This window comes from Quercus robur, chromosome 12 (genome assembly GCF_932294415.1).
Source record: "Quercus robur chromosome 12, dhQueRobu3.1, whole genome shotgun sequence".
NCBI lineage: Eukaryota > Viridiplantae > Streptophyta > Magnoliopsida > Fagales > Fagaceae > Quercus > Quercus robur.
In genome coordinates this window covers 6,975,115-6,992,293 of record NC_065545.1, presented here as the reverse complement: position 1 = coordinate 6,992,293, position 17,179 = coordinate 6,975,115, and the positions used below count along the sequence as shown (strand labels likewise).

Here is a 17,179-nt window from a genome sequence, read left to right as displayed (position 1 = left end):
TAATTGGCAAGATTCTAAATACAATATAGTATACATCAAAATGCAAAGTTGAGAATTCCATCAATAAAAAATCAGAAAGGGTATTTCTTTTTACGCTTGTCAAGTATATGTAGTCAATATTTATGGTGCTTGAGAGCCGCTATAAGGGTGCAGATATAAGCCGCATGATTTCTGATGAAGTGAAGAACAAATATACGACATTTTCAAAGATTTCCTAACCAACAATTTTTGTGAACTCCTTTGATTTTTCTTTAGTTTTATCAATTTTGTTATGAGTAATGCTAAAACCACAAACTATTTTACAATATTTTTACAAATTATTGATGTGGCAAATTCTTCTTAGTTTTAATTTGGACCCATCACTAATATCACATTTTTATTTACCAACAATTATTTAGAAAAGAGTAATGCTATAGATACAAACTATTTTACAATATTTTCATAAATTGTTGATGTGACTTTAGCACTTTCCAAATAGTTATTGTAAATAAAAATGTGATATTGATAATGGGCTCATATTACAACTAATAAGAATTTGTCACATCTGCAATTTGTAAAAATGTTGTAAAATAGTTTGTATTTGTAGCATTACTCTTTGAAAATTACTAATGCCACATCATTAGTTTGTAAAAATATTGTAAAATAATTTGTGTCTATAACATTACTCTTTTGTTATTATATCTACTGTATTTATTACATATCTATTATATTTAATGTACATATATTCAACCTTAAATTATTTCCTTTTTCTCAAAAAAAAAAAAAAAAACCTTAAATTATTCCTTAATCAGGTATATCAACTTACTTTAATTTAAGACCATAGCAAAAATACTATTTGAGTCCTTACATTATGGGGTCTCAATCAATTTACTCCCTACATTTTAGTAACAGTTAATTTAGTGCCTACATTTTACTAATTTAGTAGCAGTCAATTTAGTCCCTCTTATTTTCAACTTGTAGTTAATTTGATCTTTACCATTAACTCACTAATAGAAAATACATATGTGGTTGATGGAAACTAACATGGCTAATAAAGTAATAAAATAAATTTTTAATTACTATTTTAAAAAGCCACATCAGCTTAATAACAGATCCACATCAGAAAATTATAAAGAAAAAATTAATAAAAAAAATTAAGTTAACTTATATTTTTTTTTCTTTTAGTTTTTTTGGCTGTCAAACACGTTTAAAACCATTGTTCTCTTCCTACACCAATGATCTAGCACCACCACCTTGACTTGGAAACCAAACAGTTGCTTAAGTGAATGGTATTGGCAAATTAAAGAGAAATTCACAAGAAGGTCGAAGGACCAAATCTGGATATAAACCATTAACAACAACGAAGATGTCATTTTCTAGGAAACCAAACACAACAATAAACATAGATCTTCAAAATTTTGCTGAGAAAACTACAAAATCTATACATAGTTGATGGTACCCTAGCCATGGGCCACCGTTGTCAAACCAAGCCCTTTTTTTTTCTCAGATCTACAAAATTTTTGAATCTCCCAAACTCAAAACACAAAATGGAAAAATATAATTTACACACATAAATAGAATCCCAAAGAAAAAGATTTAGAAAGAAACAGTAAATATTTAATGGTAGTCGTGGATTTGATGTGCTTGAGGAGAAGCTTATGCAGATAAGACCGAGCTGCTACAATTATGCCTGAGATCCACGCTGATTTACTCTTGAGGTTCATCATTGCCAGATTGTGATCTCAGGGACTCGAGCTTTCATTGCAAATCTCCACTTTTTTATCTCTCCGTCTACCTCCTACATTTCCTTCGTGATATCAAACATGATAACAAATGAAAAAGTTACAAATTCTAAAGTAAATTATAAAGGCACCTGATCTCTAAATAGTTCTAGAGATAAATAGATATAAAGGTACAAAATACAAATTCTAAAGTAGATCTAAAGTGATCCAACTTCCACGGTTCTAGAGTGTTTCATTTTTTATTTTTTTTTAAATCATTTTGTTTTTCCTTTTAGAATTGAGAAATTAATTTTTTTTGTTTTCAAGTTTTTAATTCAAATGCTAAAATGCTGACTTGGCTTTTTTAAATAGTAGTTGATTTTTTTATTAGCCACATCAGCTCAAGTGTGCTAATTATGTAATCCGTTAGTCACATGGTCATTTTCTACTAATGAGTTAACGGTAAGGACCAAATTGACTATGAGTTAAAAATAATGGAGACTAAATTGACTGATGACTGCCACCAAAATATAGAGACAAAATTGACTGTCATCCCAAAATGTAGGGACCAAAATATTTCGATTAAGACAAAGGAAGCTTCTAGCTCACAATTTCCATTGTAATTCTCTTTGTGCCTGGTATATATGCTCATGTCTTGTGTACAAACAATACATACTGAATATAGAGGTTTTATATTCAATAACTTTTAGACAAAGTTTAGCTACAACCTTACTCAATATCTTTTTATTTGAGGTAAATTTTGACAAATTTACCATTGGATTACATCTTTTTCTTATAACCATCATGCTTGCAAAATTTCTAGAAAATTAATATCAATAACTATATCATCAATAAACTGTTTAAATTGCAAGTTTTTTATAATTTAAAATTATTCATAAAATATAAATTTATAGATCATATAGTAAATAATATCTGATTTACAAAAAATTTGACATGTGTATTAAGAGAGTAAAGAATATGCAATTCAACAGTTAAATTTGCAAAATATGTAGTCATTTTTATTTTATTGAGTAAACTGTAGCCTAAGGCTACAACCAATTTTATAATTAAACTTTGTTCATAACTTTTTTTTCTTTCTCCTTTATTTTCTTGCTATTAAATCCACAGTTTGGTAATGTTGTCCTAATAACGTTGTTTAAGTATTGTGGAAATACGTATGGGTGAAAAAGTGTTATAAAAATATATATTGTGTTATTTAAATTAACAACGAAAACTGTTGTTTAAACAACACAACCAAACACCCCTTAAGAATCTTCTTGGTGTTTTTCTCTACCTAAGCAACACAACAAATGCTCTTTAAAACCATCCCCACATGTCCTTGGTGGATGGATTCGTCCTAGCCCTTCACACACCACTACCAATCATTTTTTTTTTGTCCTAAATGATCACCAAACTCAGTTTTACAACATCAAATTGGTCGGTCTATCTAAACAACACCACAATTCGAGGGTTCATGCACTCTCATCTACTACCACAACTTTTTGCAAGTCAAATCATGTGCCTTAACATGCCATCGGCACGTTACATTTGCTCACAAGCACAAACAATATTAGGACAATAAAAATTTACACAACAAATTGTGACAAAATTTATATAAATTTTTGTGATCATAGCATTTTTCCACATGAATCGTGGCACTGGTCACTCACCTTTACGCACTCACATACACCAACACCGATTTTCTCGTGTCATTACTTGATAAGGCTAGTCGTCTTTAAGCACTCCCATTCCCATACAACCAACCAACATTGATTTTCACATGTCGTTGCTTGATAAGGCCACATTAGCCTGATTACCATGTTAATTAGCAACCACGTCAACACAAAACCTTTGACAATGCCTTGTTCATAGTAGTGTCATATCATTGCCATGTCAACTAACATGCCATCTGCCATGTCAAGACCTTGGCTGTTCATGCCACATCACCTCCATTGTGCTCAGGAGTGAGGGAGGACTTGGCTTTGTACCCGTGGCCTAAACTGACCCGATTCCATAACTCGATCTCACAATTCCAATATGTAGCCTACCGTAATAGATATTTATCCCTCATCAACCCAGGATCTTCTGGGTAGCAATTTGAGCTCACAATCCAGATTTCCTCTCTGTCTTTTTTTTTTTTTTTTTTTTTGGTATAAAAGACGATTCAAGAAACAAAACTAAGGAGCTACAGCACGAACAGGACAAGACCTGTCAAAACACAAACCATTCAAATCAGCCTCAAAGGCTTCCAAAACGTCCACAGGCGGACTGTGAAAAACAGAAAAATCTAAACACTGGGCTGAACCCATTCTAGCCATAACGTCAGCACAACGATTTGCTTGTCGGAAACAATGATTAATCTAAACCTGAAGGAAACAGCTCAAAAGATGTCTGCAATCATCCAATAAAGGAGAAACTACCAAGTTATCATACTTGGGATTAAGCAAGGCAAGAACAAGAGCACTGGAATCAACTTCAACTAAAAGGCATTGGATATTAAGGTTGCTGCACAGCACTAAACCATCTCTAAGACCCCACATTTCAGCTACAAAGGCGCTTGCTGAACCGATAAACTTAGAGAAACCAGCTAGCCACCTCCCATGCTCATCTCTCACGGTGCCACCACAACCAGCTTGACCATTGCTTCCCAAACTAGAGCCATCAGTGTTAAGTTTCTTCCAACCAATTGGAGGCCTCTCCCAACGAATCCTCTTAATCACATTGCACACAACTTGTCTAGGCGGAACAGCATAATACAGAAACTCAAAGGCTTGATCACGAATGCAAGCAGCAAGTCTTGGATTATAGCTTTTCCCGTTGAAAACACACTGATTTCTACACTTCTAGATGCATCACACAGCAATAGGAAATAAAATCCTCCATTGAAGTCCCCCACGGCTACTGTTATCCTTCCCATTGGAGCTTAACCAATCCTGCATATCTTCATTCCAAAACTCTCGGTTTTGCCACCCAACGCCCAGCTGAATCCACACATCCTTAACCCTTGCACAGTCCCTAATAGCATGCAGAATAGACTCGGAATCCACTCGACAAATGGGACAAATATCATCTTCCCCCATACCCCTTCTCACCAAACACCCTTTCACCCCTATACTATTATGGGCACAACGCCATATGAAAGATTTGATTCTAGGGAGAGTTTCTAGCTTCCAAACCCACCCCAATTTGAGCCAAGGATTATTATCATCCGCCAAAGACATAGAGTAAGCACTCTTTAGATCAAAAGAACCCCTCGGGTTGCTTGCCCAAGCCAACTTATCACTTCCCCTAGTCATAGTTGAAAACGGAACAGCCTGGATCAAAGCCTTCAAGTCATAGGGAAGCTTAAAAGGAATCAGCCCCCATTGCCACCTTGCATCTGTCAACACGTCTCTCACTCTAAGATGACTGGCCTCTTGGGTTAAAGAACCTTGAATCAGTTTACGCAAAGGCCCTTGAACCATCCAGCAATCCAACCAAAAGTTTAGATTGCTATCTCTCCCAATCGTCCACATAGCACCTTTCTCAAAAGTGCCCATTCCTCTCCTCATCGCTCTCCAAATCGGAGAGCTTGGAAGCCTATTCCCATTTCGAGCATTCACTCTTCTACTGCTGCAATATTTCTGCCTTAACACTTGGGACCACAAAGCATCCTTTTCCGTGTGAAAATGCCAATTTAACTTGGCAAGAAGGGCCTTGTTTCTACCTTTTGAAGCCTGCAGCCCAAGACCCTCTTCCTCCTTGGCAATAACAACTTTATGCCAGCCAACCCAATGGACTTTCTTAGCGGCTTCTGATGGACCCCAAAGAAAATTCCGGTTTACCCGATCAATACCATCAAGAACTCTAGCCGACAACTAAGCACACTACATAACATGAGCTGGAATGGCAGAAGAGGAAGCTTGGATGAGCACCGTACGGCCAGCTAAAGAAAGCAAATTAGCTTTCCATCCCACTAGTTTGTTCTTTACCCTATCAAGAATGTAATTGAAGTCTTGAGAAGAAGATCCCGTGTGTCTAATTGGAAAACCAAGATATTTCCCAAGGGATGGAGTAGAGTGGAACCCAAGAATATCACAAAAAGATTCCCTGCTATCCCTACCCACGTTTGGCGAGAAAAATACTCTAGATTTGGCTTCACTCACAATTTGACTCGAGATCTTGCAAAAAGAATCCAACACATCTCTAATTGTGGAGCAATTGATTGCATCAGCTCTAGCAAAAAGAACTAAGTCATCCGCAAAGAACATGTGAGAAAAGGCCGGGCCACTTTGGGACACCTTAACCGGCTGCCAAAGCTTGGCATGGCATTTTTCTTGAATGAGTTGACCAAGAAACTCCATACAAAGGATGAAAAGGTACGGAGAAAGAGGGTCGCCTTGCCTAATCCCCCTTGACGGGTATATTGGCTCCAAAGCTTCCCCATTGACCATTATTTCTGTTGAAACAGTAGATACACAGCTCATAATCAGCTCCACTAGATCCTCTGCGAAATTAGCTCTAATCATCATATCTCTAATGAAACTCCATTCAAGTTTATCATAAGCCTTTTCCAAATCAATCTTCAAAGCCATATACCCCACATTACCTCTCTTTTTGCTAAGAGAATGGATGATCTCTTGAACAATGATAACATTGTCAACACTTTTCCTTCCCGAAACGAAAGCTGATTAGAGAGGGGAGATGAGCTTATCCAAAAAGGGTCTAAGCCTTGAAACAATAATCTTTGTGACAACCTTATAAACAGTGTTACACAAACTAATAGGACGATAATTACCCAACGTTTCAGGACCTTGAATCTTAGGGATGAGGGTAATGTGGGTCCTATTCAAGAAATCCGGAATTTTCCTTTTCGAAAAGATTCTCCCAACTTCCTCCAAAACCGATTTACCCACAACCAGCCAAAATCTTTGGAAGAAGCCGGCATGGAGGCCATCTGGACCAGGAGCTTTGAAAGGCTTGAGCGACCAAAGGGCCGATTTAATCTCCTCCTCCGAAGCAGCCCCACTAATACTCATCTTCTCCTCCTCTGATAACTTGGCTTGCCAATGAGAAACTAGAGGGTTAATCCGAGAGCTACTCAAATGCGATGAGGTATACACTCCCTCAAAACCCCTTCTGATAAACTCCCTAACTCCCATCTCCTCATGAATCCATTCCCCAGTAAGGTCTTTTATGGCTAGTATCTGATTTCTTTTCCTTCTCACCAGGGTCGAAACATGATAAAAAGCTGTATTTCGATCTCCCTGAATCATCCAATTCACTCGAGACTTCAAGGCCCAAAATTCCTCCTCTTGCGTAAGCACCACTTCAAGCTTCCTTTGCAATTCACTCTCTAAGTTAAGGAGAAAATTTGAAGGCCTAACCGACACAACCTTCTGGATGCCATTTAACCTAGACATAATGCTTTTCTTTTTATCAAAAATATTTCCAAAGTTCAATCTATTCCACTTAGCTGCATCTTCAATGAAAACCTTTACTGCCTCCAACAACGAAGCATTTGGATGCCACGCCTAAGAAACAACCCTTGGAAAAGAGGGGTCAGACAGCCAACAAGATTGAAACCTAAAAGGCCTCTTCCTCCCTACAAAAGGTTTTGGCTGCATATCAAGCAAAACAGGGCAATGGTCTGAGTGGCATCGAGTAAGGTGTGTAACTTTCGCGTTAGGAAATAATAAGCACCATCTAGGATTCACAAAAAACCTATCTATCCATTCTTGGATGAGAGTTTGAAGAGGTCTTTTATTAGTCTAGGTAAAGCGAGCCCCCGTAAACCCAATATCAATCATGTTACACTTATCTAAACAGTCTTTAAAAAGTAAGGATCTGCTCACACTCACTGGCCTACCACCAAACTTATCCTCCCCAGTAAGCGGCTCATTGAAATCTCCCGCAATAACCTAAGGCATATCATGTAAATCAGCAGTCTTATTTAAATTATTCCATAAAATTTCCCATTCAGCACTCCTAGGACTAGCATAAATAGCAGAGAGCAACCAATTAGAGTCAGAATTCGGTACCTTTACAATAGCATGAATCTCTTGCTCTGTACTTGCCAAGTGAGTGACATCCACCCTTTCCGAATTCCACAACATCCACAAGCCCCCAGCAAGACCAATAGTGTCCGTATGGATAGCATTCTCAAACGGAAGCCTATCGGTTATCTCCCTAGCTCTCATCCCACCAATGTGAGTCTCCATCACAACTAGAATCGCTGGATTGTGACTGCGAAAAAATTCTCTAATATGATCTTGAAAATTGGGCTTCAAAGCCCCTCTGCAATTCCAAATTAACACCTTCATAATGACAGAATGATCAGGAAAAAACCGGCAAGCGTTAAAAGGCGGCATTTGCCTCGCCTCCACCCTCAAGCTCCATCCAACCTGCATCTTCCATCCCCTCATCTGCCCTGTTCTTAGCACCTTCATCACAAGCCTGCACACCGAGAGACCCATTTCACGCCGAGCTTATGTCTCGCACCGAGCTGCCTCTCCTATCCTTGCAGACATTCACATCCACATCCTGAACCATCTCCAAGCCACCTCTACCCACCGATTGAGACAAGCCACAGCCAGACGTGATTTCACTTGGCTCTCCATGCGCAACTCCATGACCACACTGTTGAAAATCAGCATCCATCTCCGATTGCACCTTGGCGGAGAAAAGAAAATCTGAAGGCGCTCCTTGATGCCGATCATCATCAGCGCTAAACACAGGGATTTCTTCTCGTGGCAGAATTTCGAACAAGCTGACTGACGAAGAAGCTCCATCAACAGCGCCTGTAGACCGAGCTTTGTGCAACCTAGCCCGGACAAAATCCTTTTTTCCTTTCACAGAGACTTTACTAATAGTCTTTGGAGCCCCTATATCCATTCCTTTAAGAGGGTCGGCTGACTTAAACCCAGTCTAGAATGGGCCATCTGCTAATGCGTGTTGGGCTTGGTGGTTTGACACATTCCTAAGGCCCTGCAAGACATTACTTAGCTGGGCCCCGTTTATCACCTTGCGCGCTGGGTGCTTCCTCTTAGCCTCCCTCAAGCCTTCCTTGCTAAGCTCAGCTACTGGCCCATCAGCAGTCCTAGGCACAAACCCAACCGTCCCCTGCACCTAGCGGGATGGTACAAATCCCTGGGGAGGATGCGTTCCACTACTTCTGAGATTTTTTGTTTTTTTGCGAGTAACAACCACCCAAGGACCATACGCCCCTGCAGACTCCTCCTCATGCCCTGCAGCCAACACGTTCCCTGTGGGGCCTCCTTTATCTTTCCCCACGTCAGCAACATGCACTCTGCATGAGCTCGCTGCCACGTCGACTTCAGCCTCCATCTCCGACGCCTGTGGAGGAATATCTCGCCGGATGGTAAAAGGACAGATTTCCTTTTGATGTCCAACTCTTCCACAGTCAAAACAAAGCCTATGAATCCCTTCATACGAAACCGATTGTTCAAACTTCCCAATAGAAATACCTGTCACGAGCGGCTTAGTAACATCAATTTGCACACACAGTCTCGTAAACCTTCCACGGGTTTCCGACGCAGTATGTGTGTCAATTCTCAACACAGTACCAATGGATTTTCCAATCTGCACTAGGGCCTCCTCATTGTAATATTCAATTGGCAACTCATTGAGCCTAATCCATACAGCTATGGATGAAACATTTGCCGTCGCCGGTCGAAAATCAAGCTCCCAGGGTCTTATGGAAAGAAAATGCTCGCCGATGAACCAAGGCCCTTTCTTGAGAATAGCATCATAATCTTCTCTCAAAGAGAATCGGGTAAGGAAAAATCCATGACCCAAGTCGACACATTCCAACCTTCCAACTGGTTTCCAAAGTGACAACAGTCTATTATGGAGAAAGGTAAATCCCACTGAGCGGCCAAAAACCTTTACTATGAATGCACAACCCCATGGCTTTCGGATTTGCCGTTTAAACTCCTTAGAGAAACTCACCGTAGCAAGCCCTTCTCACAAAGCTTCCACCTCTCCTTCCTCTGAGTCTGACTCATCCTCCATATTATCCACAAGCTTAAAGGCCTGAGAAAAGGCACCAGGAATCTCCCCCATAAGTTTATCTTTGAAGGAAGTAGCCCAGTTCCAAGGACTAAAACTATGATTAGGAGACAGTGGCATTGCGTACTGTCCTTCACCATAATCTGTGTGATTGACGTTTTTACTTTCTTATTGCTGTGCGTAAGCTCAGCTTGTTCTTCACGAGAGAGAGCGAGGGGGTCAGTCATGCTTGTTCGATTTCCTCTCTGTCATTTCTATCCACATCCACTAAAAAAAATGGGAAAGAAGGATTTATTTTTTCTTTCCCAATTATTTTCTGTTTCCCAATTATTTTCTGTTTTCCACAGCTCAAATCAATGATGTCAGTATGTCACTCATCCCATTACAATTATTTTTAAACTTTAATGGGCCTAAACCCTAATAATAACAATATGTAGGCCAAAAATATGCGTGTTTCTTAAAGGTGTAAAATTATGGTGTTGTCTTCCCGATTAAACTCCAAAACCTATGATTCGCAAGGGTGAACCCAAATTAACCGTTTAAATAGTCATCGTTGGGTAGCAACATCGCTAGTAGAATAGTTTGCTGCCCCAACTGAAGCCTTAGACAATGATCTTGGGTTTGCTAGGTTCAATGTTGAGGAGAAGTGCAAGGCAAGGGGTATTTCAAGAGGATTGACTGGATCTATTCCAAAAAAGTAAAAAGTTCCAACGGATTTGGCTTCTGCTCAATAACTGAAAGGCAAAATGGACCAAATAGACTGAATGGACCAAAATGAATCGAAGTAGAGCAAAGTGTACCGAATTAGACGTAAATGGACTGAAGCAAACCAAAATGGATCGAATAAACCAATGTAGACCAAAATGGACCTAATTGGACTGATTTCTTTTCTTAGAAACAAATCAATCACTACTTAAACGGCTATAGATTTTTCTCTTCAAAGTTGGGGAGCTGTAATGTTTTTTATTGGCTATTATTGAAAACGTTGATCTTCCCATAAAACGAAAATATATATCTCTCAAAGGAAATGGGTTTTGGAGAGGTTTGCTTAATTAGCTAATGTGATTTTGAGAAATGAATTTCCCTACTATGCTTGATTAATGTAAAAAAGAAATGCTTGACGTTGACTACTAGAGAAAAGGAAAAAAGAAAAAAATTGTTAAATATTTATGTTTTTCTCTTATATGGACAAAACAATGTAGTTTTTTATTTTAGTTAATAAAATAAGAAAAGAATAAAATTATTAATTAATGAAGAAGGTCAGACATGTGAGAAGCTTTTATTAATGGAGTATAGAGTAGAACAGAAAAAGTGAGATAGAAGAGTTAGATTTCAAGTTGAAAGCCAATCTCTCCTATTTTCATGGGGCGGAGGAGGCCGACCATGCAATTGGGTTGGAACTTGTGATGAGTTGGGAAGTCTACCCATCTAAACCTTTCGAGTCTTGGTTTGAGAGGTACGCTTTAAGTTTCTCATCCTTTCCCAAGCTCCTTACTATTGATCTATCACATAAATCGCTTTATGGAACTATTCCCCACTAGATTTGTAACATTTCCAAACTCACCCATCACAACTTGACTTACAATAATCTTTTTGGAACTGCTACTTCAACCATTAACCTTTCTAAACTCTTCTATCATTGTTTTACCCGATGATCACCAAGAATTCCACCTGAAATAGGACTACTTACAAACGGCGTAAGATAGTTTGAGGTCTAAGGCGAAAATTTTAAAGGGCCTTTTTATATCTAAATATCACTTAAATAATATTTAGTTTTTTATATTATATTTTTTATATTTCAAATCTATTATTAATTCTTATAGATTAATAAGATTAATTCACCCAAAGTGAGCTAATGATATTTACTATGTAGGTTTTATAAACTGACGTGTCACCAATAAAAAAAAAGTTATTTAAAACAATCATTTATTATATTGTTTGAGTGACACCAATTATATTCCTACCATATCGGTTTATAAGTTTTTTGTTATAAAATTTGTATTAGTTTTAGCATTTTTCATTCACTTAATGGTGAATTGGTAATTGTGTTGTATTTCTATTAATTTATAAATTTTTTTTGTGCGGACAAGATGCTAAAATTGCTACTAATTTTATTATAAAAAAACTTATATACTAATAATGTGACATTTCAATAAAAGAATAAATGAGTATTGAATTATTTGTGATGATCAATGACATATCAATTTATGAAACATATATGTGATATAAAAAAAAAAATGCAAATAACTGACTCTTTTTTTAATTAAAAAAAAAAAAAAAACTTACTGCCCCCATTTAATTTGGAGCCTCTCTATGTTAGGCGGCCTTAGGCCATGGCCCAAACGGCCTAGGCCTAGGGCCGGCCCTGCAGACAAGTCTTCAAAGCCTTCTGTTTTCTGGTAATCTTCTAAATGGTTCCATCCCTTACGAAATGGGAACGTTGAGGGCTCTAGTTAGTAGTTTCCCTTGATTTAGATGAAAATAATTTTGAAAATAATCTCTCAGGTCCCATCTCTGCTTCCATAGGAAATATGTCCAACTTGGCCGAACTTTTGCTATACGAAAACAAACTTTCTAGATCAATTCCAACCATTATTGGACAGATGGCCAACTTGTCTAGGCTCATTTTTACCGAAAACAAAGTTTCTGGATCAATTCCAATCACTATTGGAAACTTGACCAAACTCACCTATTTAAGTTTGATGATGAACAAACTAAATGGTTCCCTCCCAGAGGTATTAGGATTGCTTAAACATCTCAGTACTGTTCAGTTAGCATCTAATAATCTATGTGGTGCAATTAATCCCTTCTTCCATAGGAATGATGGCTAGCTTGTCTATGCTTGATCTATCTGACAACCAACTTTCGGGATCAATTTCAACCTCTATTTGAAATTTAACCAAGCTCACCGTCACCGAATTAATCTTGTTGATGAACAAACTAACCAGTTCCCTTCCACTTGAAATAAACAATCTTACCAATTTCATAAGTCAGCAACTAGGCTATAACAATTTTATTGGCCATTTACCTCAACATATATGCCAAGCTGGATCACTTGAATATATGGGGGCCATAAATAACCATTTTACAGGTCCTATCCCAAAAGGCTTGAAAAACTGCACTAGCCTAGTCAAAGTTAGGTTTGATGGAAACCAACTAACAGGAAATATAAGTGAAGAATTTAGATTTTATTTTATGGAAACCAACTAACAGGAAATATAACTGAAGAATTTAAATTTTATCCAAACTTGAACTATATTCATCTGAGTGACAATAACTTGTATGGTGAACTGTCATCAAATTGGGGAAAGTGGCATAAGGTTTTTTTTTTTTTTTTTGGGCTTGAAAGTGGCATAAGTTGTCAAGCCTAAAAGTCTCCAACAACAAGATCTTCGGAAATATACCATGGTGATGTATGAAAATCCTTGACGTATTATGTGATGCATGAAAATCCTTGACTCAAAGATGCGCTATCAAAATCCCACCCTAGATCTAAATTATTTGAATGAATTAATCAAACTAAACAAAAAATCTTTTTGGCTCTTCATATTTTATATGATGCAGAAGAAATTAAAACATGTTTAATTTCCAAAGATGTATGAGTATACGATAAGATGCATGAAATCCAAAATCTACATGAATAAATAAAAACCCTATATTTGCATGATAGGATTTAAATCACTTACATCCTCTCTTACTTCTAAACTTATTTTATGGGCCACATTTAAATTAAACAAGTTTTTGTGTGTGTTCTGTTGTTAATTTTATTATATGTAAATCTACATATCCTTATACTTGTAAAGAATAAGGGTACTGAGCGATTCTATATTGTTAAGTGAAATTACAAATTTACAACATATAGCAACTTTAATGAATTGGACTTTATTGTTCTATACTTCAAAGTTTATTTTATTGACACATATTATAATTTATTATTGTAGATATTTTTTTTTATTGAAGTTTATGGTTTAGATTTATTTTACGGATTAAAAGTTTGAAAATAAATTTACAAATCAATTGATATGGTAAATTATATAAAAATACTAGATTTTTCCCCAAAATCATGTAAGAATTTTATTAACAAAACTATTACTTTTGTGGAAGAAGTTTTTCTAAATTGAACTTCCTAAAACCCTACCTAAATTCAACTGTCACAAAAATATTAAGGGGATAATCATATTATCAATTGAAAAAGGAAGTGTTAGAAAAATTTGAATACAAAAACTTAATTAGTAAGTTTTCATCTAAAAAATAAGAAGAATGAATTTTATAAAATAGAAAAGTATAAAATATTATTTAATTGATATCTAAATTTATTAAAAATACCTTACTTTTTTTTTTTTTTTTTGAGAATACTAAGTATTTTTAACACACACATATGGGGAGAAGGGAGAAAGTTTTAAATAAACTTACAATAGTGTATATTCAAAAGGGCCTAACTTAAGTACATTGACTTAGAGTATCTCTCTCCTTGGTTGGACATGCATGAATATGATGTGATAATCACGCCTTCAACGTTTTCCAGCCATAGCACAACACATAAAATAAATAAATAAAATGTGCTTTTCTTAGAATTTTCTGCAAATCTGCACAGAAATTAAACATTTTCTAGAATATTAACTACTTAAAAAAAATTAAATAGAAATTATTATAGCTCAAAATCATATTAAAATTATTATACATTTGGATACTAGTGTTCCTGGAATATAGTGATTTCGTGCTAGCTCCTATATTTCATATAAATGATGGATCCGAGTATGAGTTTAGTTTTATTTTGGAGAGAGTATGAGCTTAGTTAGTAGAACCTACAATTTATGTGAGGGAATAGTACCATATCGTTGTATTTTAAAAATATTGAATAATTAATCCATTTAATTATACTTGCCTAGAAGTCTTTTTTTTTTTTTTTTAATAAAGAAAATGCTAAAACAATTACAAATTTTAATACAAAAACGTACAAACTTGTGCCAAAAAAATTAATGTAATAATTGGTGTCACTTGAACAATTAATAAATAAATATTTGTAGAGAAATTTATGGATAGAACAAAATATCACAATATTTTCACAACAATCTTGTTTTGAGTTATTGTGGGCCTAGGTATAATTTTTTTTTTTTTTTTTTTTTTTCTTTTGACTTATGGTAGACTAACACCTTAAATTGTTGTGAAAATGTTATCAGATTTTTGTAACAAGCTTGTTTGAGATGTGACCATATAGAAGAAGGGTAAAATTTAAGTACAGTATCTTATATGTACTACATGTTTTCCAATTAAAGTCAAACATCTAATTGCATTGATTAATACAATAAAATAGTGTTATTTTTTTTCTTTCTAAAGACAATTAAATTCAATGTCACTAAACATTTAAAATTCATTGTCACTAGACACCTAAATTTTATCCATACAAGAACCCATATGTGATTTACCTTTACCAGCTTGTTTGGGAGAGAAAATACAAGGGATCTAGAATGAATTTGTTTTAAAAAAATATTCTTTTGATTCATTTTTAAAATGCTTATACCACAATTTTTATTTAAAAAAAATGAAAAAGGGGACATAATAGTAATATTATTGTACAATAATTAACTTTCATTTAGTTCCATTCAACTACTAAATAATGTTACTTAGAAGGAGAAAAGAAAAAGAAAAAAACTCCTAAATAATGTTACTTTCCATTATAATTATTTAATTCCTTTATATTATTTTCTATTCAATCCATTCCATTAATTTACATTACAAACCCCTAAATATAATGTATGTGAACGGTGATACATCAATTTATAAGATTTTTTTTTTTTTTTTAGAATCAATATAAATATCAATTACTTTTTTGAAAAACAAAAAGATAGAAATCAATTTATAAGATTTATGTAATGAAATTTATAGCATCCTTAACATCACTCTTCATTTAATCAACATACCTTCTCTCTCTCTCTCTCTTTTTTAATAGGAATCAACATACCTTGAACATAAGCAATTTTTTAAGTTGGTGGATAATGAACTATAATACCTAACAAGATTTTAACCGGTAGTTTCAATCACCCAATATAAAATTGTGAAGGAGAAAATGCCATTTACCCTAACTTTGCTTTTTGTTTGACGGAAAGCGGGAGGATGGAAGTCCGTATTAGAAAAGTGAGTAGATAGAGTTTTTTGTCCAGCTTGACTCAAGAAAGGAGACTGGGCCAAGACAAGGCCTACTTAATTTACTTGACGGGAAAAATGGGAAGAAATTAGTAATACTTTTACCTCTAATGATTAATTAAAAATTAAAAGTCTTGTAAGTTTATCTCAAAAAAAAAAAAAAAAAATCTTTAAGTTTCGCATTCCTATTTACCTTTTCTTTTCTCTTATTAGCTTGTTTCTGCACCTTAACAAGCAAAAAATAACTTGCCCCATCGTCTCTTAAAAGTTACCATGGCTTTTGAGTAGAGTTGTGGTATGTTTTTGTGTTAATTAGAACTTTTTTCCATCTCCCTTGTGTATATGTGTTTATTTCTCAAAAAACAACGCAAAAAATAAAAATTAAAAAAAAAAATCTCATTTTTCGATAATTTGATAGACTATATATAGTTGAATTTTTTTTTTTTTATACAAATAACTTGACATAATTTAAATTACATAAATGGTTGATTAATTTATTTGAGATAATAATATAATTTTATTTAAAATGAATTGCTGAATTATGAGCTTGAATTTTTAAATAAATATTAGAAAACATATTAATGAATAAACTAAAAATTTATTAATTTGTATTTGTATATCTATTATAATAGTAAATATAATAAAAATTTTATTTCTTCTAACAAAATTATTTTATTTCCTCACATTATTTTTTGTACTTTTCTAAAACTTAATAATAATACTTTTTTTTACCATCTATTTACTTTTTTTTTTTTTTTAATCTTTCCAACTAAACACTTGCAATGAAAAATAATAACATTTTCTTTTCTGTTTATTGGTATTTATTTATTTGTCATTAATAATGACTCATTATTAAATATCCTGCTTGCTAGAGGAAGACCGATGTCAAGCTCAACCACTGCGAGTACGAACTGCAAAGAATTCATATAATATATTATTCCGCTGGTTGCTAAAGACTAAAGTGAGATTAGGGCTGTCCACGAGTCGGTCAAGGTCGGGTTTGTGCCCAACTCGAAACCGACCCGTTGGAATCGGGTGAGAAAAAAATACACCCACCGCCGACCCGCCGGAGTAATCGGGTTGGATGGTTCAGACCATCAACAGGTGTCGGGCGGGTCGGTCAAAGTCATAGATCTGAGAAGACAGCGAGAAAACGGTGAAAAAACACAGATCCGATGAATAAACGCAAATTCCAGCGATAGTTTTCCAGATTCCGGCGAGATTTCCCTTAGATCCGGCAAAAATCTCACCGGATTGGATGAGATTTCTCCAGATCCGATCAAAATCTCACTGGATCTAAGGGAAATATCGCCAGAATCTGGGTT

At 35.3% G+C, this 17,179-nt stretch overlaps 2 protein-coding genes across 2 annotated transcripts; both read right to left on the bottom strand.

The window, feature by feature from the left end:
* Window positions 1-4,060: 4,060 nt before the first annotated feature.
* LOC126708071 (uncharacterized) lies at window positions 4,061-8,573 on the bottom strand. The gene is made up of 8 exons (XM_050407893.1): window positions 8,181-8,573; window positions 8,055-8,135; window positions 7,721-7,996; window positions 7,541-7,600; window positions 6,478-7,213; window positions 5,672-6,366; window positions 4,629-5,557; window positions 4,061-4,508 (listed from the first exon to the last, which is right to left on the bottom strand). The coding sequence occupies exons 1-8, from the start codon at window positions 8,571-8,573 to the stop codon at window positions 4,061-4,063; spliced, it is 3,618 nt and encodes a 1,205-aa protein (XP_050263850.1).
* A 234-nt stretch (window positions 8,574-8,807) lies between these two features.
* LOC126708070 (uncharacterized) lies at window positions 8,808-9,830 on the bottom strand. The gene is made up of 2 exons (XM_050407892.1): window positions 9,670-9,830; window positions 8,808-9,543 (listed from the first exon to the last, which is right to left on the bottom strand). The coding sequence occupies exons 1-2, from the start codon at window positions 9,828-9,830 to the stop codon at window positions 8,808-8,810; spliced, it is 897 nt and encodes a 298-aa protein (XP_050263849.1).
* Window positions 9,831-17,179: the final 7,349 nt, after the last annotated feature.

What these genes read in the sequence shown, in the direction of transcription:
- LOC126708070 (XM_050407892.1), bottom strand. Translation starts at nt 9,830, where the DNA reads ATGCCACTGTCTCCTAATCATAGTTTTAGTCCTTGGAACTGGGCTACT. An exon ending in GAAGGAGAGGTGGAAGCTTT is followed by an intron (nt 9,544 to 9,669) that starts GTGAGAAGGGCT and finishes TCTCCATAATAG; the next exon opens with ACTGTTGTCACTTTGGAAAC.
- LOC126708071 (XM_050407893.1), bottom strand. Translation starts at nt 8,573, where the DNA reads ATGGATATAGGGGCTCCAAAGACTATTAGTAAAGTCTCTGTGAAAGGA. An exon ending in TCAAGGTCCTGAAACGTTGG is followed by an intron (nt 6,367 to 6,477) that starts GTAATTATCGTC and finishes CTCTCTAATCAG; the next exon opens with CTTTCGTTTCGGGAAGGAAA. An exon ending in TCAATTACATTCTTGATAGG is followed by an intron (nt 5,558 to 5,671) that starts GTAAAGAACAAA and finishes TAGTGTGCTTAG; the next exon opens with TTGTCGGCTAGAGTTCTTGA.